This window comes from Dermochelys coriacea, chromosome 2 (assembly GCF_009764565.3).
Source record: "Dermochelys coriacea isolate rDerCor1 chromosome 2, rDerCor1.pri.v4, whole genome shotgun sequence".
Classification (NCBI taxonomy): domain Eukaryota; kingdom Metazoa; phylum Chordata; order Testudines; family Dermochelyidae; genus Dermochelys; species Dermochelys coriacea.
The window spans coordinates 264013273-264039312 of NC_050069.1; the positions used below are offsets into that span (position 1 = coordinate 264013273).

General features: G+C 44.5%; 1 protein-coding gene across 1 annotated transcript in view; it reads right to left on the bottom strand.

Annotated features, from left to right (window-relative positions):
* Positions 1–26040, bottom strand: part of OBSCN (obscurin, cytoskeletal calmodulin and titin-interacting RhoGEF) — a 292040-nt gene that overhangs the window by 257924 nt on the left and 8076 nt on the right. Inside the window, exons 2-7 of the mRNA XM_043509759.1 lie at positions 21137–21406; positions 14568–14828; positions 11963–12265; positions 10878–11144; positions 8344–8619; positions 3406–3678 (exon numbers count right to left, since the gene is read on the bottom strand). Coding sequence (XP_043365694.1) covers positions 3406–3678; positions 8344–8619; positions 10878–11144; positions 11963–12265; positions 14568–14828; positions 21137–21406 — 1650 coding nt within the window. The remainder of the gene's footprint in view (positions 1–3405; positions 3679–8343; positions 8620–10877; positions 11145–11962; positions 12266–14567; positions 14829–21136; positions 21407–26040) is intronic.

The window sequence follows — 26040 nt, forward strand, 5'->3', positions numbered from 1 at the left end:
AAGTTTTGAGATTTTGGAATCATTTGAGGATGAAGCTCAAAGCAAAATCCAGTGAACCAAATCCAGAAAAACTTTCCACCAATCCCTGTGTGGGGAGACAGCTGGATTTCACAGAGCCTCAATACCATTAGCTCTGAAAATAAGAACGGACATACTGATTCAGACCAAAGGTCCATCTAGCCCAGTATCCTGTCTTCCAACAGTGGCCAATGCCAGGTGCCCCAGAGGGAACAAAGAGAACAGGTCATCATCAAATGATCCATACCCTGTCCAGCTCTGGATTGGAATACATCAGTTCTAGGACTCCCCCTCATTCGGCCCGAGGGGCATGCACTCTCCCTTAGGTAGCTTGACCTATCCCAGAAGTAATGACTCACATTCAGAGACCACAAATGTTCAATAGGAGCACAGAACTTGAGTTTAACTGGACACCAAGGCTTTCTCAGAAGGTAGCCCAAGACTTTCAACCCCCCTCTCACAAGAGGGAGCTCAAAAGGAGTGTAAATTGTTGAGGCAATGTGCTGTAGATGGGACCAAACTACAGGATTTCAGACCAGGATTCAGATGCAAACCTGTCCAAAGTTTGGGGTGTTTAGATCTGTGGTTTTGGCTTGGGCCAATCTCCAGTCATTCCATTAGTGACCTGAATATTACTATTATTGTTGTTTACGTGTATTGCAGTCGGGCCTAGAGATCGGGGCCTCACTGTGCTACATGCTGTACACACATAAAGAATCATAGAATCATAGAATCATAGAATATCAGGGTTGGAAGGGACCCCAGAAGGTCATCTAGTCCAACCCCCTGCTCAAAGCAGGACCAAGTCCCAGTTAAATCATCCCAGCCAGGGCTTTGTCAAGCCTGACCTTAAAAACCTCTAAGGAAGGAGATTCTACCACCTCCCTAGGTAACGCATTCCAGTGTTTCACCACCCTCTTAGTGAAAAAGTTTTTCCTAATATCCAATCTAAACCTCCCCCATTGCAACTTGAGACCATTACTCCTCGTTCTGTCATCTGCTACCATTGAGAACAGTCTAGAGCCATCCTCTTTGAAACCCCCTTTCAGGTAGTTGAAAGCAGCTATCAAATCCCCCCTCATTCTTCTCTTCTGCAGACTAAACAATCCCAGCTCCCTCAGCCTCTCCTCATAAGTCATGTGCTCTAGACCCCTAATCATTTTTGTTGCCCTTCGTTGTACTCTTTCCAATTTATCCACATCCTTCCTGTAGTGTGGGGCCCAAAACTGGACACAGTACTCCAGATGAGGCCTCACCAGTGTCGAATAGAGGGGAACGATCACGTCCCTCGATCTGCTCGCTATGCCCCTACTTATACATCCCAAAATGCCATTGGCCTTCTTGGCAACAAGGGCACACTGCTGACTCATATCCAGCTTCTCGTCCACTGTCACCCCTAGGTCCTTTTCCGCAGAACTGCTGCCGAGCCATTCGGTCCCTAGTCTGTAGCGGTGCATTGGATTCTTCCATCCTAAGTGCAGGACCCTGCATTTATCCTTATTGAACCTCATTAGATTTCTTTTGGCCCAATCTTCCAATTTGTCTAGGTCCTTCTGTATCCTATCCCTCCCCTCCAGCGTATCTACCACTCCTCCCAGTTTAGTATCATCCGCAAATTTGCTGAGAGTGCAATCCACACCATCCTCCAGATCATTTATGAAGATATTGAACAAAACGGGCCCCAGGACCGACCCCTGGGGCACTCCACTTGACACCGGCTGCCAACTAGACATGGAGCCATTGATCACTACCCGTTGAGCCCGACAATCTAGCCAGCTTTCTACCCACCTTATAGTGCATTCATCCAGCCCATACTTCCTTAACTTGCTGACAAGAATGCTGTGGGAGACCGTGTCAAAAGCTTTGCTAAAGTCAAGAAACAATACATCCACTGCTTTCCCTTCATCCACAGAACCAGTAATCTCATCATAAAAGGCGATTAGATTAGTCAGGCATGACCTTCCCTTGGTGAATCCATGCTGACTGTTCCTGATCACTTTCCTCTCCTCTAAGTGCTTCAGGATTGATTCTTTGAGGACCTGCTCCATGATTTTTCCAGGGACTGAGGTGAGGCTGACCGGCCTGTAGTTCCCAGGATCCTCCTTCTTCCCTTTTTTAAAGATGGGCACTACATTAGCCTTTTTCCAGTCATCCGGGACTTCCCCCGTTCGCCACGAGTTTTCAAAGATAATGGCCAAGGGCTCTGCAATCACAGCCGCCAATTCCCTCAGCACTCTCGGATGCAATTCGTCCGGCCCCATGGACTTGTGCACGTCCAGCTTTTCTAAATAGTCCCTAACCACCTCTATCTCTACAGAGGGCTGGCCATCTCTTCCCCATTTTGTGTTGCCCAGCACAGCAGTCTGGGAGCTGACCTTGTTAGTGAAAACAGAGGCAAAAAAAGCATTGAGTACATTAGCTTTTTCCACATCCTCTGTCACTAGCTTGCCTCCCTCATTCAGTAAGGGGCCCACATTTTCCTTGGCTTTCTTCTTGTTGCCAACATACCTGAAGAAACCCTTCTTGTTACTCTTGACATCTCTTGCTAGCTGCAGCTCCAGGTGCGATTTGGCCCTCCTGATATCTTTCCTACATGCCCGAGCAATATTTTTATACTCTTCCCTGGTCATATGTCCAAGCTTCCACTTCTTGTAAGCTTCTTTTTTATGTTTAAGATCCGCTAGGATTTCACCATTAAGCCAAGCTGGTCGCCTGCCATATTTACTATTCTTTCGACTCATCGGGATGGTTTGTCCCTGTAACCTCAACAGGGATTCCTTGAAATACAGCCAGCTCTCCTGGACTCCCTTCCCTTTCATGTTAGTCCCCCAGGGGATCCTGGCCATCTGTTCCCTGAGGGAGTCAAAGTCTGCTTTCCTGAAGTCCAGGGTCCGTATCCTGCTGCTTACCTTTCTTCCCTGCGTCAGGATCCTGAACTCAACCAACTCATGAGAGGCAGAGTGTGCCTGGCTGTTTAAAAATAGCCAGAGCCTCGCGAACCAGCTGAGCGGCAGCGAACCAGCGGAGCAGCGGGGACAGCAGAGCAGCTCACAGCAGGAGTTTGCCTGGGACTGGTAAGTATCCGAGTGTGTGTGTTTGCTTGCTGAGGAAGTATCCGAGCGTGTGTTTGCTGGGAGGGAGCCTGAGTGAGTGTCTGATTGGCTACTAGCCTGCAGGGGGCGGGCATTAGGGTGTCTGTGTGTTTGCGTCAGGGAAGCCTGGCTGTTTAAAAATAGCCAGAGCCTCGCGAACCAGCTGAGCGGCAGCGAACCAGCAGAGTGCAGCCTCTGTCTCAAAGAGTTCACAATCTAAGTGATAATATTCCTACATGAGCCAGGACTTCAGTACCCAACATAAGCCCTGCTCACACTTGCCTCATGAACTCACCTGAGACCTTTAAATTGAAAACTAGAGTGTCCTCTCCAACTTTGCACATGTATGTTCCCTCATCTTCTTTCGTTACAGCTGAGGCGATGAGCTTGTGCAGCTTTTCATTATCCTCCAGGGTGAATTTCTTTGTGCGTCTGATTTCTTTGCCATCTTTGTACCACTGCACCATGACATTGGCTTCAGAGGTCTCAGAAATAAATTCGGCCTGTTTTCCGGAGATAGCGATGAGAACACCACCAGCTTTCTCTTTGTTTGTGAAGTGCACGAGTGCTGAAACAGATGGCAAATGGCAGTAGTAAGGAACTGTGTCCATATTGTCAGTTCATCTATCCATACAGCCAGCTACATATGCTTTAATTAGAAATCACAGAATTATAGAAAAGCAGGGCTGGAATGGACCTCGAGAAGTCATCCTGGCCATCCCCCACCGCATTTAGGATCTAGTAGGTTGCTCCTGGATTCCTGTTTTGGCTAATTACCTCAAGTTTTTATTTTAGGACCTGATCCAGGAAGCCTTTGTCATATGCTTTATTTTATTTATTTATTAATGAGGACAGTTTGTGTAAGTAAAGGCTGCCTTAGAATGTACTCTACATTTGGGACTATGAATAAGAATTTCATGTTTCAACAGTGGGTGATTTTCAGTTATCATCCAAGATGCTAACCTGCAAATAATCTTAATGAGGCAGGAAGGAAAGAATGGAAGAAAGAGAGGAAGAGAGAATGAACAAATATTAGGGAAAACATTGAGGCTTATTAAATCACTGTATTTATCTAAATAGCAAATAACTGTACCTTACAAGATATTTAAATGTAATCTGGATAATTTGAGTTGCACTGTACTATAAATCTACAGAATTACCAACACTCTCTAAAAATGGAAAGACGTCCCTTACAGGAAACTAACTAGAACACAAAAGAATTAAAGTAACTCAGTGTTATACTAATTTGTAGTGGAATAATCAATTCACGAGTATAACCTCACCCCATTCAAGGTGTAGATCCAAATACACAATGGCAGCAATAATTATTAACTCAAAATATGTGCCTAAAGACATAATACCATTTATTCCAAGTAAGGGAATTAATGTCCTAAAATTCTGCCATGTCATTTTAAAAATGTACAGCAAAAGTTTAAATCTGCTTGTTGGTCCAGTATGATCAAAGCTACTCTGACAGAAGTATACATATATATGTTTTTACCCTTAATTTAAAGAAAAAAATCTGAACTACTTTTATACAGTTGTTGTGCTCTTATGCGCAGGGAAAGCAACATCGAATTGCTGGGCACTGAAGTGCTTGATACACTGTAAATAAATTCAACCCTCTTTTTACGATACTGCCAACCTTTAAAAAAAAAAACAAAAAAACCTTTGTTCTTTCTAACAGAGATGAGCGTACAGAACTTCTTTCACATCACCACTTCTTTCACATCACCACAGAAGCCCAACCTCTACTATCCAAGTTACTAATCATCCCTACTAGCTACAGACCCTTTCAGTCACAGTCTGGAAGCCAAGAAACTGACAGTGCACCTTCCAGTCTCTCCCCAGGCTTAGAAGGGAACATTAGTGTTGCTGTCAGTTATAATTAATGGAAGTTTTCCTTTAGCTCAGGAGCGGAGTTGATACTTTGAGATCTGGGCAACCCAGTAGTAAGGAGGGATTCCCAATAGAAACAATCTTTAAAAACTTGATTAAACAATGATGAATATTTGATTCATGATGATTTATACTGCAGTAACATTTAAGAATCCCTAACAGGGATCAGGGCCAATCATACTAAGGAACTGCACAAACAAGTAAAACAAAGACAATTGCTGTCCCAAAGCTCTCACAATCTAGGATTTAGACTACGCACAAGTGACTAAACAGACAAATGGGAGAATGGCCGAGAAAGGTGCGGGGTATTTTAGCTGTTCTGGTTTTTCTTATAGGACTCCATTCAGTCACTAGCTTCTGGTGTAAAGACTGCTCTGGGTAAAAAAAGAATAACTACAGCAACCTAAAAGATGCCAAAGAGGATACATTTGCAGCCAAAGCATGAGTACAGCGGGAGTTTCAAATGCAACTCCCTCAATGCAGCACCAAAAAAACATTAACCCAGACCCCTCATTTGAGAGCTACATTTAGGTGAAAACATTTGTGAATATCTTCCAGCTAATCCAATACAAAGCTGTGGGCAGATCTAACGGAGTGAAAAAAATATACCGAGAGAGAGGCAGGGACAGCAAGAGAATGAGAATTAAATCATTCTGCAGCCAGGTGTAGACAGCAAAAAGCTCTCCACAAATAGCTGAATTTCTGAATGAATTCTTTTCATGTGTGTTCATGCCTGTTTTCTGTTTGCTCTCTGAAGAATCGAGCAAGCGAGCATTCCCGTATCAGTTATGTATGTTGCTTCCTCCCATGAGCATATGAGAGTTAACAGAGACTGCAATCTCACAGGCAGGTAGAGGTGGGTGGGTTGGCGGAAGGGCAGGGAATCACAGCCTGAAGGAAGTCACAGACCAGAAAATGCTGACAAGGTGCGGGGGGGGGGGGTCATAGATACACACAGTTAGGAGGAGCCAATCATAGGCTGGGAGAAAGCTGGCTAGGTCCCTATTTGTGTTACTGTGCTTAATATAGGACCCTGCACAGATCACTGCTCTACATATTCTCAGGGTCAGAGACCAAATCGTCCTATGGGATATGTACAGACTTATATTCACTGAAATCAGAGCCTGGCGTGAAAACCTGAGAGCTGAATTTGGACCTCAGCATGGGATGATGAAAGAGAAAGGATTGCACTACCAATAATAGCTGTGTAAACTGCTCCACATACACCATCAAAACAGTCAAGACTCTTCCCCCTCTCTTAACCCTCTGACCTCCCGCCACAAAAACAGCTAACTTATCCTTCTCCTGCTCCTCCAGTCAGCTCCTCACACAACCATTCTCAGAGAAAAGGAGGAAGGCCAGGTCTGAGGCAAATGCATTGAGGGCACAGTCTCGCTGTCCTTCCTTAGTCAAAACCCACACTAGAGTCAACAGGAGTTTTGGCCAGGTAAGGTCTGCGGGATGAGGATCAGATGCCAAATGCTCGAATCCTGCCACATGAACTTTGAGTAATATAACTCCTAGTTTTGGTCTGACAACAGGCTACAATATAGAATCATAGAAGCGTAGGGCTGGACGGAATCTCGAGAGATCATCTAGTCCAGCCCCCTGCCCTTTGGCAGGATCAAGTAAACCTAGACCATCCCCGACAGGTTTTTGTCTAACCTGTTCTAAAAAATTTCCAGTGATGAGGATTCAAGAGCCTCGCTTGGTAACCTGTTCCAGTGCTGAATTATCATTGTCAGGATAGAGTTTTTCCTTAGATCTAAACTGAATCTCCCTGGCTGCAAACTAAGATAATTACTTCTTGTCCTACCGTTGAGGGACATGGAGGACAATTGAACATCGTCTGCTTTACAGCAACCTTTCACGTATTGGACCACTGTTGTCATGATCCCCCTCAGCCTTCTCTTCTCTAAGCTAAACATAACCAGTTCTTTCAACTTTTCCTTGTAGGCCAGGCTTTCCAAACCTCTTACTAGAGTTGCTTTCCTCTGGCCTCCTTCCAATTTGTTCACATCTTCCTTAAACTGTGGTGCCTAAATGGGAACACAGTCCAGTACTCCCGCTGAGGCCTCACCAGTGCAGAGTAGAAAGTACCAGCTTTTATACTGCCCACCTTATTAGACAACTGGATGAAAATCCAGCCAGTGCAATCGGGATAATTTGGCCCTTTCAAGCCAGCTCTAGCTCTCATAGAAGTCAACAGAAACACTCCCATTGACAGGTTGACGGAGCCTTAAGTTTCCCTGAGGAGGCTGAAGGTTTGTAAACACTAGGCCTATATCCACTAATGTTATGCAGCGGGTCAAAGGCTACATGGTAGGGGCTGAATGTTAAAGCAGACATGTAGCCAACATGCCTGTTAAATGAACAGGAAGCAAACCATAGGAAGGAGCGCAGCAGGAGCTGAAGGACAATACGAGCATGTGAAGACAAGCTGAACTTTTCTTACCTCTACAAAACTTGGCAAACACCAAATAATAAACAATTATGAGAGTCTGCCTTTCTATTGTGTCTTCCATCTGAATGCTTTCCAAACACTAAAGGATCAAGCCTTACAGTTCCCCACACCTCTTCTTATCCTCCATGTACTGAGAGCAAACACTGGGTCCCAGAGGGCCTGACTCCATTCACTTTAACTAAATTTGGATCAGTCCCTAAGAGTATGTCTACACTGCAGTAAAATACCCATGGCTGGCCCATGTCATCTGACTCGGGCTTGCAGGGCTCAGGCTGGTGGGCTATAAAATTGCAGTGTAGACATTCAAGCTTGATCTGGAGCCCAGCCTCTGGGACCCTCCTCCCTCACCGGTTTTCAGAGCCTGGGTTCCAGCCCAAGCATCTACACTCCAAGCCCTGCGAGCCCAAGTCAACTGACACAGGCCTGCTGTGGGTGATTTATGGTAGTGTAGACATACCCTAAGTGACGTGACCAAAGTCAAACAGTGAATCTGTGTCTCTGGTGGGAATAGAGCCTATGTCTCCTAACTACCTGGCTGGTTTCTTAACCACAAGACCATCTTTCCCTTTCCTATAGCCCAGGCTCACTCAACTACACCAAGCTCCAGCTGACTTTCTCATCCACTTTCTGGGACACGAAGCAGGATGGATGATATGGCAGAGCCTCTATGACTGACAGAGCTCAGGGTCTGCTGTCAGCTTCCAAATACTCCTCACCTCACACACACCACCGCTCTCTAGGGAGGTACATCAGCTTCCTATTGGAGCGGTAGGTGTCACTAACTTCCGTGAGCTCCCTTCCTGTCACATAAAGACCATACTGGCTGGGGGCAGACCATTCACCAGAAACAACCCAGCCAAAGTCATGCACCTTTTACTGAGAGCTGATAGACTATTTCATCCCCTTCACAGACACATTCATAAATGCCAGCATCCTCTGCTGTGATGTTGTGAATTTTCAGGATGCGTTTCTTCTCTGCTGTTTTCAATTCGTATTTTGGACTGGCCTGTATTTCCTTCCCATTCTTCATCCACTTCACGGCAGCTGCCACATCTGATAGCTCCGCCCAAAGCTGTGCCTCCTCACACAGCCGAACAGATACCTTTTCTATGTCTCCACTCTTGTTGGTGATTCTTACTGCAGCAGCTGCAGCAGCTGAGAAAGAAAGAAAGAAAGAAAGAAAGAAAGAAAGAAAGAAAGAAAGAAAAGCTTGCTATTATATCATACTGTCTCACACATGGTTGCAAGCTCCCCTCAGAAGGAACCTGGGTCCAGATCTTGGTCTCACTCCAGTGTAAATACGGAGCAACTCCATTTACTTCAGTGGACTTGGTCTGGATTTATACTGGTGTCAATGAGATAAGAATCTGTACCCTAATTTTTATGCCTTGTAGAGCACCATATATGATGCTATCTCCAAAATCTCATCATCAATTTCACACATATCTCTGAGTACTGAAGCCGTGGTTTTAAACCTTTTTCCCCAGAAGAAGTCTTCCACAGGCAACCTGAATTCACTTTAGACACTAAAGCAGCCAGTGCCTCTCCCTGTAGGCTGGCATATTAAACCAGTCACAGAAGAAACTCATGATTGGCTCAACCCTGTTCACACCCAAGACAAGAGAAGAAATCCAGCAGAGTTCAATAAGAATCAGAATGTATAAATAAGAGTATCATTTTTTCCCCCAGGTTTGAGTAGCAGCCGTGTTAGTCTGTATTCGCAAAAAGAAAAGGAGTACTTGTGGCACATTAGAGACTAACACATTTATTAGAGCATAAGCTTTCGTGAGCTACAGCTAACTTCATCGGATGCATTTGGTGGAAAAAACAGAGGAGAGATTTATATACACACACAGAGAACATGAAACAATGGGTTTATCATACACACTGTAAGGAGAGTGATCACTTAAGATAAGCCATCACCAGCAGCGGGGGGGGAAAGGAGGAAAACCTTTTATGGTGACAAGCAAGGTAGGCTAATTCCAGCAGTTAACAAGAATATCAGAGGAACAGTGGGGGGTGGGGTGGGGGGGGAGAAATACCATGGGGAAATAGTTTTACTTTGTGTAATGACTCATCCATTCCCAGTCTCTATTCAAGCCTAAATTAATTGTATCCAGTTTGCAAATTAATTCCAATTCAGCAGTCTCTCGTTGGAGTCTGTTTTTGAAGCTTTTCTGTTGAAGGATAGCCACTCTTAGGTCTGTAATCGAGTGACCAGAGAGATTGAAGGGTTCTCCAACTGGTTTTTGAATGTTATAATTCTTGATGCATCCGATGAAGTGAGCTGTAGCTCACGAAAGCTTATGCTCTAATAAATTTGTTAGTCTCTAAGGTGCCACAAGTACTCCTTTTCATTTTTCCCCCAGGTAAATATTTTCCCACTTTTTGACCTCTGTTCCCCCATGTCCATCTTTCCCTCTAAGGTGCAAGCGCCGGAAATGAAGTCACCTCACTTACTGCCTGCCGCCCCATCTTAGTATCCGGCAAGCACGGTATATTCTGCAACAAAGCTAAAATCAGAACTTGCCAAACTTTGTTTGCCTTAAGGGCAGGAACACCATCCTCAAACCAAGGGTCCCACCACATGCCATACCCTCTCCTTGCTAAGCCACCATTCTGCTTTGGTGGCTCAATGAATGGGTTCAGGTTTTAACTTAACAAGCCATTACGTTTAACTCTGCCTTTGCACCTGGAAAACCCAGACTCTCCCAACCCCTACACTCCACCCAACATTAAAATTCCAACATCTCTTTTTATTATTATTGTTATTTTTAAAACATTTTTGTCATTTGTCAGAACAATCGCACGCAACAAATATCCTTGGGGTGAAACTGCCCTTTCACAAGGCTGTACAAAGATTTAAACCCCATTTACACCCCCGTGGAAAGGCTTAAGTGGGGGTTAAGAAATGTTTAGGAAGTTACTTCTGCACTGCAGTGAATTTCACCATTAATATTTGCATTGTATGAGGCACGCAATCAGCTGTGCGCTCCCTTCTAATCATGAATACTTTAAACATTCTTCCACAGGGATTTCTCATCCAAGGGTCAATAAGCCCTTTATCAATGTCCATTAAGCTTTGCCTTGTGAAACAGGTAAGTATTATGATCCTCATTTCACAGAGAGGGAATCTTAGGCAACTCAAGGTCACATTCTGATGCTCTTAGAAATACTGAATATTCCCTTACTCCTCAAGTCATGCCGCTGGAGTCAGTGAGGTACTACTCAGGTATCAAAATCTGGCTCTGAAAGCTTAGGTTACTTGTCTAAGGTCGCACATCAAATCAGTAATGAGCTCGCAGTAGAGCCCAGGAGCTCCAACACTCAAGCCCCTTTCTAACCACAAGACCAGCCTGCCTCCCTAGACCGAAGGAAGAAATGAATGAGATCCAAGTAACTACCTTTTACATTCATCTTCGTACTGGTTTCAATGTTCTTGGCGACAAATTTCACCTCTGCTCCATCGTCATTCCTGGTGACGTTTCTTATGGTGAGAATGTGGGTGGTTTTGGTTCTCCGAATGATGTAGATTTCACTGCTCTGTATGGCTTTGCCATTAAGGTACCAGGTGCCAGAACAAGTGGTCATGAGGTCAACAATAAAGGTAGCATCACCTCCTGCAGTAGCTTCAACATCAGTCAGGGGAGTTTTCACAGCCAATGCTGGTTCTGTCAGAGAAGAGCAAAACATAAATCTGAAGCTAGAGGACACTGAGAAGAGTTGCCTCCTATGCTCAGAACTTTTCGGGGGAGAAAAAGGAAACTGAAAATAACAGACCAAAATTCCGCACCCACTGAAGGCACTGGGCATTTTGCATGTGGAAGGGCTGCAGGATTTGATTTCTACAGAAGCAGGTCAGTGCCATTAGGTTACAGAGGTAGGGCTTGTTCCTGCAAGGGTAGAATGCTGGGCATATTTTACTTACATAGCCCTAGATTCATAAAATAATAGCACGAGGTGCCTATCAGATCCACCTTGTCACTTCGAATAAATACTCAATACAATAGATCACCGACAAACAGCAGAGAACCCAGCAGCCCAGAAATAAAACCGAGTCCCTACATTTCTCCATAGATTTGGAAGGTTAAAAAGTGACAGAGTAGAGCAGGGTGCCCCAGGGAACCTGATCCTGTCTGCATGAGTGTGACTGCACAACATCACATAAACCCCATCTAGCAGCGCGGCTGAGGTCCAAGACAGGAACACATAGCTCGCTGGCTCACGGACCTGCTCAAGAGTGCCTTTAAGATCATGTCTGTTCAGCTACAGCTCTGCATTCTAGAGAGCAAGGGCCTGAGATTCAATGCAGAGCTCTCTGCGCCTAGCACTTAACCTTGCAGGAGCTCAATGCATAGCCCTGCTCGCATGCGTCCTGGAGCGCGGCCACCTTGCCTTGCTTTGCTGTGCATACGGCAAGGACTTGCAAGATCACGGCCCTATTGTTAGTCAACTGAGTGGCCTGAATCCCTTTGTTTGCGTGGCTCACCGAGGTGCAGGGTCCCTGGGAACTCTAGGTAAGAGCTCTGCCCATAGCTGTTGACTGCAGACACGCGGAACTGGTAGTCTGCCTCTTCTGTCAGATCGCTCACTGTGAACTCTGGGATGGGGATGTGAGATTGGTGGCATCTCATCCAGGTAAAACCGGTCAACTTCTTACATTCTACCAGGTAGCCATCAAGGAGAATGAATTGCTCCATTTTGGGAGGGGACCAGGCAAGCGTCACTGAGGTTTCTGTTTTATTTTTCACCACGGGGTCAGAGGGGGGATGGGATGGGGGTTTTCTTGGAGCTGAAGTGCGATAAAAACACAGACAGAACCATATTACAGAATGAACACACCACAGCACATGACAGACATGCAGGCACCTGCGCCGAGGGCTATCAGGAATCGGATTAGCATTCATGCTCCTCTGATGACGTCAATACATGGAATGTTTCAGACAGTCTTAATCTGAGGTGGACAAGCAAGGGGTTTGAAGAAAAACACATCCTCAAACAGCACCGTCCATGTACACACAATCCATGTGCACACACAATGCTAGTGTCTCCCTAGACAATCACGGAGATCACTGGCCCCGCACAATGCTACTGACCATCCACACACACAGCATACACAAAACAGCACTCAGTACCCCCGAAGTACTGACACCTCTAACACACACTACCATTAAACCCACACACCTAATACCAATAATCCCTATAACTATACACATCTTTCACCATCTGCTTTCCCACATACTGCCACTATCATGGACCCTACATACACACACACACACACACACACACACACACACACACACAGTATCACTGGTGTCCATCGACTGTACCCCTTTTCTCTCTCACACACACAAAATATCACAGACCCAACACACACCACTAATTCCATTCCCCAAGTACACGCACAAACTACCATTGACCTTTCACACATGTACACAAATTACCATTGACTCCTGCACACATACCAATACTGACCATGTAAGAGGCTTGGAGCAGGTTTAACTTATTTTATTTCATTAATGCTCAGCTAGAATAATGGATCACCTGTTTAGTATCACTACACACTGTTACCCTGGTGAGATGCATCTTAATTGGGATTCTTCAAAAGGTGCGAACATTGCTTAAATCAAACCCTTCTTCCAGCACTTCCCTCTCTGCGTTTATGCAATCCCTTTAAAATAACAGTGGGCTGTACACACAGTACTACCAGATGGCTGTTGAGAATGCTGGGGAAACTCCAAAAGGTGACTGTCTAGTTCCACAGCTTGAATGTTTCAGAATCTGAACTTCCCAACTTTTTAAATACTTCTCGATAAAGAATTGTGCGTAAAGTGGAGATACAAAGGTTGGGCTAACTGCTTGAAAAGAAAAAGGCACCATCCCTTTTCCTCTCCAAATCCCTCTTTAAAACCAACCTCAAATTTTCAGGCTTTATTCCAAATTGGAACAAAAACAAATTCTGAAATCTTGAACTCCCCCATGAAACATTCTCCGCTCAGCTCTACTCACCTGGAGCATCACCTTTGCATATTCACACTCCCTGCCCACCTTCCCCACTTCTTTAGAGGCTCCAGTTAGGAATTCCAAAATTAGGGAAGGAACTGCAGGACAGCTAGGGCCACTCCCCCCATTCCTCTTAGGACCAAAGACTCAAAGAACCACCTAAGCATTTGGGGAATAGAGTTTCTAAAGCACTTGGCACATTTACAGTGCTCTGTAAACAATGAACACATAGGCACTATAGGTTGCTTGTGTGAATTGCTATCTGTGTACTGATTTTTAAATGGAGAGAAGTCCCCTGCCCTAGTTCTGAATCACTACCTGTAGCGGTGCAGACCCCTGGCTGCGGCCATGCTGGGAAATAGCTCTCTTGGACCACCAGGGTGCCCTTTATTAGTGGTGTCTCACTCGCAGTTACTTCCACTTCCTCCACCATCTCCACCACCTGGACCCGTGTCACTCCCAGACCGCGGTGTCCTCTTTGGAATACAGCCCTCCAGCTATGCCCCAGCCCACTGTCTCCCTCCTTTTGGGGAACAGGAGGTCCTCAGTCCCTTCACTTGCCTCAGCAGCCAACTGCAGTGACTAGTCTAGCCCCGGGCTTCAGGGCAAACTGCAGTCTGGATTTAGGCCACTCTCCTCATTGGCAAGTAGGGGTAAAGGGGTGGGGGGACAAAACACAAGAACCAGGGGTAACACAATGAAATTAGCAGACAGAAGGTTTTAAAAAAAAACAAAAGGAAGTACTTCTTCACACAACACACATGCAATCCGAAGGCCAAAAGTATAACAGGGTGCAAAAAAGAATGAGATAAGTTCACGGAGGATAGGTCCATCAATGGCTATTAGTCAAGACCGTCAGGGACGCAACCCCATGCTCTGGATGTCCCTAAGCCTCTGACTGCCAGAAGCTGGGACTGGATGACAGGGGATGGATCACTCAATAATTGCCTTGCTCTGTTCACTCCCTCTGAAGTATCTGACATTGGCCACTGTCAGAGAGGCTACTGAGCTAGATGGACCATTGGTCTGACCCAGTATGACCATTCTTATGTTCTGATGCTCACTGTAATATAGAATAAAGGAAAGCTTACTGGACACAGTGAACTGGGTAGATGTTCTGCACTCATCAGCCAGGAATGCAATCTCCCCAGCGTCTTCCATCTTGCACTCCCGGATAATCAGCGTATGTTGCTTGCCGGATGAGGTGACGGTGATTCGGTCATTGGGTTTCACTTCTTCCATATTCTTCAGCCAATGGATGTTCTGGCACTCATTGTCCAGCTCCACACAGAATATGGCTGAGTCATTTATGGGGACCGCAGTCTTCCGTGGCAGTTTTTTAATGATGTTCCCTGTATGAAAGAAAACTACTACAGTCATAATACAGCAGACACAGAGTACTGCAGTACCCAGATCAGCTAGATCAAAACAGTGCCAAAAGCTCTAACTAAGGGCTTGTCTACACTACCACCCAGATCAGCGGGCAGCGATCCATCCAGTGGGGGTTGATTTATCACGTCTAGTATAGATGTGATAAATCGACCACTGAGCACTCTCCTGTCAACTCCGGTACTCCACCAGAACAAGAAGTGCAAGTGGAGTCGACAGGAGAGTGCCAGCTATCGACTTACCACAGTGAAGAAACCATGGTGAGTAGATCTAAGTGTGTCGACTTTAGCTATGCTATTCACGTAGCTGAAGTTGCGTATCTTAGATCGACCCCGCCTGGTAGTGTAGACAAGCCCTCAATCACAACATAAGGCTTCGATATAGGAATGAGGGTCTATGGCCTGTGTTATGCAGGAGGTCATACTAGACAGGAACATAGGATCAAAAGGGACTTCCTGGGTCATCAATTCTACTCGCCTGCTATTGCAGGCAACCCCATCATATAATCTCATTGATAAATTTAACAAGCTCCATCTTAAAATTAGCTAACTTGTTTTCCCCCACTCCTCCTATTCTGAGGCTGTTGCAAATAGTTCCTATAGGCAACAATCCTGAATTGCCAGGGGAGGTACGGTTCACTATGGCTAAGGATATGATTATGCCTTGGTACATGCTATCATGGAACCCGTTTTGCCATTTATTTCAACTCAACCATGAAAGGTCACCACAATCACGGAACTGTGAATTTTGCCATTGATATGGATCCTGCTACCCCACATTAATAGTTTGTTAGTTCACTTCCATCGACTGTTGCGTATGAACAGTTTTTTAGTTACTTTGATCCAGTCCCACTCATAGACTATAAAGCCAGAAGGGACCATCATGATCATCTAGTCTGACATCCTGTGCATTGTAGACCACAGAACCTCACCCACCCATTCCTGTAGTAGGTCCATAAGCTATGGCTTAGTTAGTGAAGTCTTCAAATCTTGATTTAAAGAATTAAGTTACAGAGAATCCACCATTTACTCTAGTTCAAACCAGCAAATGACCCGTGCTCCACATTGCAGAAGGTGAAAAACCCCAGGGTCTCTGCCAATCTGACCTGGGGGTAAATTCCTTCCCAGCCCCAAATATGGTGATCAGTTAGACCCTGAGCATGTGGGCAAGATCCACCAGCCAAACACCTGGGAAAGAATTCTCTGTAGTAACTCAGAACCCTCCCCATCTAGTGTCCTTTCTCCACCCGTTGGAGATATTTGCTAACAGCAGTTGTGGATGGGCCTTATGCCATTGTAGAGTCTCATCACACCATCCCTCTCCATAAACTTATCAAGCTCAATCTTAAAACAAGTTAGGTTTTTAGCTCCCACTTCTCCCCTGGGAAGGTTGTTCCAGAACTTCACTCCTCTGATGGTTAGAATCCGGCATCTAATTTCAAGCTTAGATTTATAGATGGCAGTTTATATCCATTTGTTCTTGTGTCAGCATTGGCTCTTAACTTAAATAACTTCTCTCCCTCCCTGGTATTTATCCCTCTGAGGTATTTATAGAGAGCAATCCTATCTCCCCTCAGCCTTTGCTGGTTAGGCTAACCAAGCCAAGCTTCTTAAGTCTCCTCTCATAAGGTAGGTTCTCCATTCCTCTGACCATCCTACTAGACCTTCTCTGCACCTGGTCCAGTTTGAATTCATCTTTCTTAAACCATGGGAAGACTAGAATTGCACACAGTATTCCTGATGAGGTCTCATTAGTGTCTTGTATAATGGTAATAACACTTGCCTATCTCAACTGGAAAGACCTTGCCTGATCTATCCCAAGATTGCATTAGCTTTTTTCATGGCTGCATCACATTGGTGGCTCATAGTCATCCAGTGATCAACCAACACAACCAGGTCTTTCTCCTCCTCTGCCATTTCCAACTGATACTTTCCCAGTTTATAGCAAAAATTCTTGTTGTTAGTCCGTAAGTGCACGATCTTGCACTTTGCACTATTAAATTTCATCCCATTTCTATTATTCCAGTTTTTAAGGTTATCCATATCTTTTTGCATGATATTACCATCCTCCTCCATATTGACAATACCTCCCAACTTTGTCTCATCTGCAATTCTATTAGCACATGCCTACATTTTGTATCAAGGTCATTAGTAAAAGTATTAAATACAATTGGTCCCAAGACCGATCCTTGAGGAACCCCAGCCCAATGGTTCACATTTCAGCATGACCTGTTATAGTCTTCCCTTTAACCAGTTCCTTTCCCACCTTTCAAATCTCATATTAAAGCCCCATCTTCTCCAATTGAACTAATAATTTCCCATGTGGAACTATAGCAAATTTACTGAAAGCCAGGTAGATTAGATCTACTGCATTTCCTTTGTCTAGAAAAATCAGTTATCTTCTCAAAGAAAGAGATTGGGTCGGTTTAGCATTATCTATCTTTAGTAAACCATGTTATATTTTATCCCACTTACTATTTACCTCTATGTTCTTAACTGCTTTTCTTTCAAAATTTGTTTGGAGACATTGCATACAATTGAGGTCAAACTAACTTGCCCATAGTTTCATGGATCACTTCTTTTTCCCCTTTCTTAAATATAGGTACTATGTTCACAATTCTCCAGTCACAGTTTTGACCCTTCCAAATTTGTGGATTAATTAAAAATCCTTACAATTGGGCTTGAAATTTCATGTGCCAGTTCCTTAATATTCTTGGAGGGAGATTATCTGGGCCCTCCAATTTGGTCCCATTAAAGCTGTTTGAGTTTGGCTTCCACCTCCTTCCATATTCTTGTTCCATTATCCATCCTGCCACTGGCCCAAGCTCCTCATTACCCTTATTAAAAACTGAGACAAAATATTAGTGTAGGTGTTGGGCCCCACCTAGATTATTTTTAATCTCCACACCATCTTCCGTGTTTAGCAGTCCCATTTCTTCCTTCCTTGTTTTTCTTTTATTTATATGGCTGAAAAACCTTTTACTATTGGTTTTAATTTCCTTTGCCATGTCCAACTCTGCTTGGCTTTTGACCATTTTGACTTTTTCCCTACACTTTCTGACCTCCAAAAAGTAGCATTTCTTGCTGATCCATCCTTCCTCCATTCCTTGTAGGCTTTCTGCTTTCTCCTAATAACCTGTTTGAGATGCTTGTTCACACACTTTGTTCTGCAACCCTTCCCTATGAATTTTCCCCCTTGCTTGGGAGACAGGCTTCAAGGTTGTTCTGTTTCAAAGAAGACTTGACCAAAGTGAACTAATGAACTGTTCATATTCATCAGCAGCATCCATAAAGTTGCCATTACCATAGTTTGAAATTATTCATTTTTATTGTGACTGTGCCATGAATTATGCATAATTTTACCGTGACAAAACTGTATCCATAACCATGGCAGATCAGACAAGTACTCTATCACTAGTATTCAATATCCCATCTCTGGGATTGACCAGTATGCAATGAATTTAGCTGGGTGTGCAATGCTGTGACCTGGAGGGAAATGATCATTTCTGACTCCCACGTGAGATCAGTTTATATCCTGCAGTGTGAACTCAAGTTACTTTTGTTTGCAAAGCTGCAAATGTGAATAGCTGTAATGATATTCAAGTCATGAATGGATTTTTTTTTCAGAAGAGGAGAGGAGGGGTATTAATAGGGGTATCTGAAGAAGTGGGGGTTTTTACCCACAAAAGCTTAGGTCCAAATAAATCAGTTAGTCTTTAAGGTGCCACCAGACTCCTTGGTATTAATAGGGCTATCCTCTTTGTTTTGTTTGCCATACATACACCCCATGTGGGGCAATGAATACTACAGAAAGATGGATCAGATGCTCCAAAACATCTGTGTTAAAAATAACAAGCGATTTTTAAGTGTGAAGATTTCCTGGTACTGCTTGCAAGTGAGGGGGCTCTGAGGGAAGCCATGTGATGTGGGTCATCTGAGTAGGTCTGCAGCCACCCACTTTAGGGTAAAGTGGGGTGAGCTGTGCCTCTCTCTTTGAGGAAGCACCCTGCTTTGTCGCTCTCTGTTTTGGGATTCTTGGGAGTTATTCTGAATTCTGAGAAATAAAGCATTGTAACACTGCAACCTTTCAACAAGAGTATTTATGTTTTTGAATCTAACTTCTTTGTTTCAGAGTAGCAGCCGTGTTAGTCTGTATTCGCAAAAAGAAAAGGAGTACTTGTGGCACCTTAGAGACTAACAAATTTATTAGAGCATAAGCTTTCGTGAGCTACGAAAGCTTATGCTCTAATAAATTTGTTAGTCTCTAAGGTGCCACAAGTACTCCTTTTCTTTTAACTTCTTTGTGTGCATGCCATGAACATAACAGTTTTTGTCTCTAAATTTTATAATTTCACAGTTAATCAAGAAATCCATAATATATTTCCAAGAGTGGGTTGTAATTTCCTTCATCACTTCTGCATCTGTTTGGGTCAAATTTCCCATAATGCTTGCACCTCTCCTTTTGTTATCAGGTGTAAAACCTGCATTTGTATATACAAATCTGACAGGGCCACCAGGTTTTACAGTGGGATTCCTCCATGGCCTTCAACTGAAATAAAGGCAGACCGGAAATGAAAAGGGCCAAATTCAGTTCTCTAGCTTCTACAACAGTGTATCTCCAATAGTTTCAATGGAGATCATTATAATTTACATAAGTAGAATCAACATCAGAATCATGATCACAGCTATCGGACTTAGATTTCATGTAGGTGAATCAACAAACTTAAAATTAACAGACACTTCTGCAAACATGTCTCTGTGTTTGTGAGAAACCTACACTGGCCCAAACCCTAGATCTCAATACACATCAACCCTAAGCTCCCAAACTTTGGGGAAATTGGCATCTGGATTTGGATCAACATCCAGATTTTGCCCCAGGAGTCTAATCCATATTATGGGGCAAACCAAATCCCTGATGAACTGCTGTAAACTTCAGGAAAGTTTGGATCTGGCTCAATATCTGAACTCTGCAGCTGCGGCTCATATTTAATGGTAACTTTAGTTATACATTTCCTTTTTAACCAGTGCTCCCTATATTGTTAGTATTTATAAGGAGATAAAGCTCTATAGGGAAATATGAATAGTATCAAGACTTCAGCGCTTTTGAAAACCCCGCCCCATAGTGCAGATGGGAAAACTGAGTCCAGGAATGCTATTTGCCTAAGTCTGTAGAGAAATTCAGAGGCAGATCTGAGTTTACAGTGTAGGAGTTCTTGGTTCCAGTCTATTGCTCAGGTGATGGGAGTGAAATTCACCCCTGTGCACACAGCCTGCACAAGACTGATACCACTTAAGACCTAACAATAGTGCTGAAGCAGGACTTAAGCAGTAACTAGAGCCTGGCCACTCCCTGCCCTGGTGAATTTCACTCTTAGAGAAGTGTGATTGGTACAATCATTAATGTTAGCAACGTTCCTCCTTTCAAATATCCATCTGTGAAGCAGTGATGTAGTCACAGATTTGTTCTAGGACTGAAGTTCCCTGTTCTCATCATCTCGTGCTGCCTTTTATGAAGTTTCATCACAACCTCTTGAAAACATGTTCATTGAGAAAAAAATTTTTACATTCTCTTAACAAAATCATCGCTTTAAGTGGTGAAATGACACTTTCCTGCCTCAGAAAATGGCCTTTTGTTTTTTTGCAAAAAGTGAAGAGTGAAAAAGAACTCACTTTTTCTGTCAACCCTACCAAAACATTTACTTTCCCCACCAGTCACCAACGATTGACTCTTGGCCCTGCTCTCGAAGTCGTGCTGTGCTCTTGTAACCTGCACTAGGACAGCGTGGCTTTATGTTCCTCCAGTGGCTGGTCCACACAGAAAGTTTCTGAGTTTGCTACTGCTTACAGCTAAAGGACTTGGGGAAGATTTTGGTCAATGGGAGACAGGCCCTTAGAAGCTTTTGACAACCCCAGTAGGTGCCTATTTGCATCTTTAGGCATCTAACTACCTTTAAAAAGCAGGCCCCACATCCTTTCACCTAAGTGATACAGACTCATGCTTACAGATTGGGATGTCCAGATTCAATCCCCATTAACAACCCCTCAATGGGATCATTCCTCTGTGCTAGTAATGCTGCAGGCCTTTTGAAATCACATTCCCAGTACACTGTGCACCACCCACCAGAGCATAAAATGCAGCTGCAAACGCTCATTTCAACTCCAGATGAAATCATCAGCGCCGTCAGGCAGGCTTTACCTTAGCCCACACAAACAAAAATCAGGAGGGGGGCACAAAAAGGGAAGGAGAAACCCATTGCAGTGGCTTCTTTTACCCTGGACAGTGAGTTCTGCGATGGTCCTGCTACCCTCCTTCATTTCACAGATATAGATGGCGTCATCATCTGTGGTGACATTCTGGACGGTGAGCCGGCGGTACATCCCCTCTTCTTCAATGTTGTACTTCTTGCTCTGCTGGAGTTTGGTCTCCTCTTTAAACCACGCAGTTTCAGTGCTAGGGATGGGCACCTCACACTGGAAGGTGGCGGATTCTTTCTCCTGAACTTCAACATCCTTCAGTTTTGTCTTGAACGGTATTATGGGCTCTTAGAAATGAGACAAAGGAACAAGAACTTGTGACATTGTTGGGGCACCTAACGTGCAAGTAAGTAAATAGAAATGTGTATGCATTATTAATTATTATTGTTGTTGTTATTATTTGCACTGTATTGGTGTCTAGAGGCCTTAATCACGAATCATGCCCCGTTATCCTGGGCGCTGTACAAACATGCAGTGAACAGACAGTCCTGGCCTTGCAGAACTTACATTCCCTGTTAGTGACAGGACACAACAGGTGAATAAAAAACACTAAGCAAATGGGGATCTGGGGGAGATAGGACACGGTAACAGTAATAGGGGAATATGAGCTGGGTCCACTATTGTGCTGCTATCTGTTGCACCGTTATCAACCAGCAATGTTCTGGAGGCATCCCAGCAGAGGGTGAGCCTACGGGAGGAAGTTGAATGGGGGACAGAGTAGTGGATTTGTAGATTATTTTCAGGGAGTTTGTTGCACACACAAGGGTCAGTGTAGGAGAAAGCACCAAAGTGCTTGGAAGGAGACATGGACCAATGGGGGACACAAGCTGGCTCCACCTGTGGAGCAAATACTGCAGTCAACTCCACTGCCTGACAGGTAGGGCACTAAATTATAAGTGGTCTTTACGATAAGGCCAGTGAGCATGTGACTTGCGTGGCAGGGAAGAGGCAGCCACGGGTGAGACTCCAAGCATATGACATAGTCAGAACAATGGGCCGGGATGATCTTATGCAGCAATGCAGATCTGGAAATTCTTGCTCTGTGCGCTTTGGAAACTTGGCCTAATAAATACAAATCTGTCTGGGCAGCGAAGCCGGACAAGATGACATGAACAGGTTTTGTAAGAGTCCATGCCATGACGGGTCATGGCCTCCCAAGGAGGGCATAACAACTGTTCCCGCACTTTTTTTGTATGAGGCACTCAGAGCACTTTATAAAGGGAGGAAGGGGTAAGTATTATTATCCACATATTATAGATGTGGAAACAGAGAATGTGGTGGAACAGAGAATGGCACATAGGTCTCCCATGCCGTAGGCTCGCGCTCTAACCACCGGACCATCCTTCTTCAGTGTCAAGACCAGAACTAGGACTAGGACTAGAACCCATGTCACGTAACTCCTCCATCCCTGCCTTGGCCATTGGGCCACATTGTTCCTATTTAGGTAGAAAACAGGTTAGAACAGAAGTGCTGAAACTGATACAGTGCCTTAAGGCGATTTATTCATACAGTTTCCACTGAATATTAACAGCAGCTATGTGGCTGAATCACCAGACAATGCTTTGAAAGTGCATCCCTATCACTTCCTAAAATTCTGATACACAACTGGGGAGAGATAAATTGACACCCGGTGAAGGCTGTAGGAAGAGGTTCTGTTAAGAGTAACTGTAAGAAACTCGGTGGCCTTGTAACATTGCTCGAATGGCTAGTGCATGCACGTCACCATTTTCTCTCTACTGGGTTGAACATCAAAGCCCAGCAAGGGACCATTTAACACTCTTGGGGCTGGAGGCCCACAAAGATTAGGCCCTAAACCATCCTGGATTTGTGCTTTGGAGGAGGGGAGCCTCCATCCTGTAAACTTCAGAGGCATGTGGTATGTACTTTTGGAAACGAGGTTATTCTACCCACGTCTTGCTTCTCAGCAAAGAAGGCATAAAACAGCATCCCCTGTGGGGAGGAAAGGCTAATGTACACACCCACCTGCTGTGGCGGAGAAAGAAGGTGAGAGCCTGTCTCAGCATGCAACACTGCCTCCTGCACAGTGCACCTTCTAAGTGCAGCTCTGCCAGTAACCCCCCCAGTCACTGTCAGGGAGTGGAGGGGTGTGTGAAAGCTTCCTGTGAATGGGGGAGGGGAAGAGGGATAGGAGGGGGAGTGAAGGGAGATACTGAAACTCGGCAGGGGGCAAGGAGCAACGGTCTCAAGTTGCAGTGGGGGATGTCTAGGTTGGATATTAGGAAAAACTATTTCACTAGAAGGGTCCCGGGGGTTCCTACTGCTCCCGGGGCTGTTCCAGCCACTCTGGGTCCCACTCTCTGCCTCTACCCTGCCTAGGTGTGCATGGGTTTACACAGTACAGAGCCCCCCAAAAAGGGCCTCATAGAGAGGCCAGTCTAAGTTTACCTAAGGGAGTCAAACCTTCTCTGACCCATTCAGCATGTAAGTTAGATTCCTCCCGCTAACTGACATGAACCTTGCACCCCACGTCCTGTCAGCTCTGAATCTGTCCCTCTGAGAGTGTGAGCTGATGTAACTCATATGCTGGGAGGCAAGGACAGAGGGGCAGAGCAGGGAAGCAAAAACCAGAGAGTATAAGACTCCATGAGTCAAATTCAGAGATGATATAAATGTATAAATTAGAATTTGTGTACACAGAGACACCTGCCTCAGGAAAAATTCATCTGAATTAACTTTTAAAGAGGATTAAAGTGCATTAAATCCCTGTCTCGACACTCTTATTCCGAATTAAAGTGGCCTTAATTCAATTAAGAATAAGAATCTAAATTAAATTGCAATTTACATGCTGAAGGCATCAGAAGAAAGTGTAAGATACACCAATTTCGATTCACTTCTCTATGTGAAGCAATGAGTCAAATTCTACATCTCTCTCAGTTCCTTTTTCTTTATAATTGCAGAATAGTATCTAAAACAAAATAGGTGCAACTCCATTTGTGGCCCATCAGGCTCATATATATCCTCCAAAAATAGCATAGCATTGTATAGAATCATAGACGATTAGGGGTGGAAGAGACCTCAGGAGGTATCTAGTCCAACCCCTGCTCAAAGCAGGACCAACCGCAACTAAATCATCCCAGCCAGGGCTTTATCAAGCCAGGCCTCAAAAACCTCTAAGGGAGGAGATTCCACCACCTCCCTAGGTAACCCATTCCAGTGCTTCACCACCCTCCTAGTGAAATAGTTTTTCCTAATATCCAACCTAGACATCCCCCACTGTAACTTGAGACCGTTGCTCCTTGTTCTGTCATCTGCCAGCATTGAGAACAGCTGAGCTCCATCCTCTTTGGAACCCTCCTTCAGGTAGTTGAAGGCTGCTATCAAATCCCCCCCTCACTCTTGTTTTCTGCAGACTAAACAAGCCCAGTTCCCTCAGCCTCTCCTCATAAATCATGTGCCCCAGCCCCCTAATCATTTCTATTGCCCTCTGCTGGACTCTCTCCAATTTGTCCACATCCTTTCTATAGTGGGAGGCCCAAAACTGGACACAATACTCCAGATGTGACCTCACCAGTGCCGAATAGAGGGGAATAATTACTTTCCTCGATCTGCTGGCAATGCTTCTACTAATGCAGCCCAATATGCCATTAGCCTTCTTGGCAACAAGGGCACACTGTTGACTCAAATCCAGCTTCTCATCCACTATAATCCCCAGGTCCTTTTCTGCAGAACTGCTGCTTAGCCAGTCAGTCCCCAGCCTATAGCAGAGCATGGGATTCTTCCTTCCTAAGTGCAAGACTCTGCAATTGTCCCTGTTGAACCTCATCAAATTTCTTTTAGCCCAATCCTCCAGTTTGTCTAGGTCACTCTGGACCCTATCCCTACCCTCCACCATATCTACCTCTCCCCGCAGCTTAGTGTCATCCACAAACTTGCTGAGGGTGCAATCCATCCCATCATCCAGATCATTAATGAAGATGTTGAACAAAATCGGCCCCACGACCAACCACTGGGGCATTCCACTTGATACTGGCTGCCAGCTAGACATCAAGCCGTTGATCACTACCCATTGAGCCAGACGATCTAGTCAGCTTTCTATTCATCTTATGATCCATTCATCCAATCCATACTTTTTAACTTGCTGGCAAGAATACTGTGGGAGACCATATCAAAAGCTTTGCTAAAGTCAAGATATATCACGTCCACGCTTTCCCCATATCCACAGAGCCAGCTATCTCACCATAGAAGGTAATCAGGTTGGTCAGACAGCTATGTAATGATATGTGCTTGTATTTATGTTATCCAGCCTGGTGTCTGTGTGTGCCATATAGAGTTCCAGGCAAAATGTGATCTTTGGTAAATAAGAGGGACAAACCTGGAACTCAAGCAGAGTGGAAGCTGTTTTCATTAATAAATTTGAGACGGGCTGCAATTCTATACATCAGGACAATATAGGCCTACTTTAAACCTTCTTTTCGCATTCAGCTCTCTACCCCGATTTGCTCATCTATCAAATCACCATCAATTCGGCATAATATACAAACAATACTTTGCACTTCTATTGCACCTTCCATCTTGGGGGTCCTGATGAATTTACAAACATGCCTTAGAACACCTCTCTGTGGTATTTCAATATTTTTACCTTCATTTTACAGAGGGAGAAACTGAGGCACAGAAAGGGTAAGTGACCTGCTAAAGCCACACTGTAAGTCAGCATGGCAGAGCAAGGAAAAGAGCATAAGTTTCCTGATCCCAGACCCAGCTTTAACCCGACAAGCCATTCTGCCTTGCGGACAGTGAAAATGCTGCAAGGTCAATATTTCCTCACAGGCATCTGGGGAGAGATGTCTAGAGCACTGGAGATTATTGTCTAGGCTGGAGGGTGGGGGGCGGTTATCCTACATATTCTGGTAAGGTACCAGCTGTCTAACTATCTTATCATATGATATTGAAATGAAAAAGA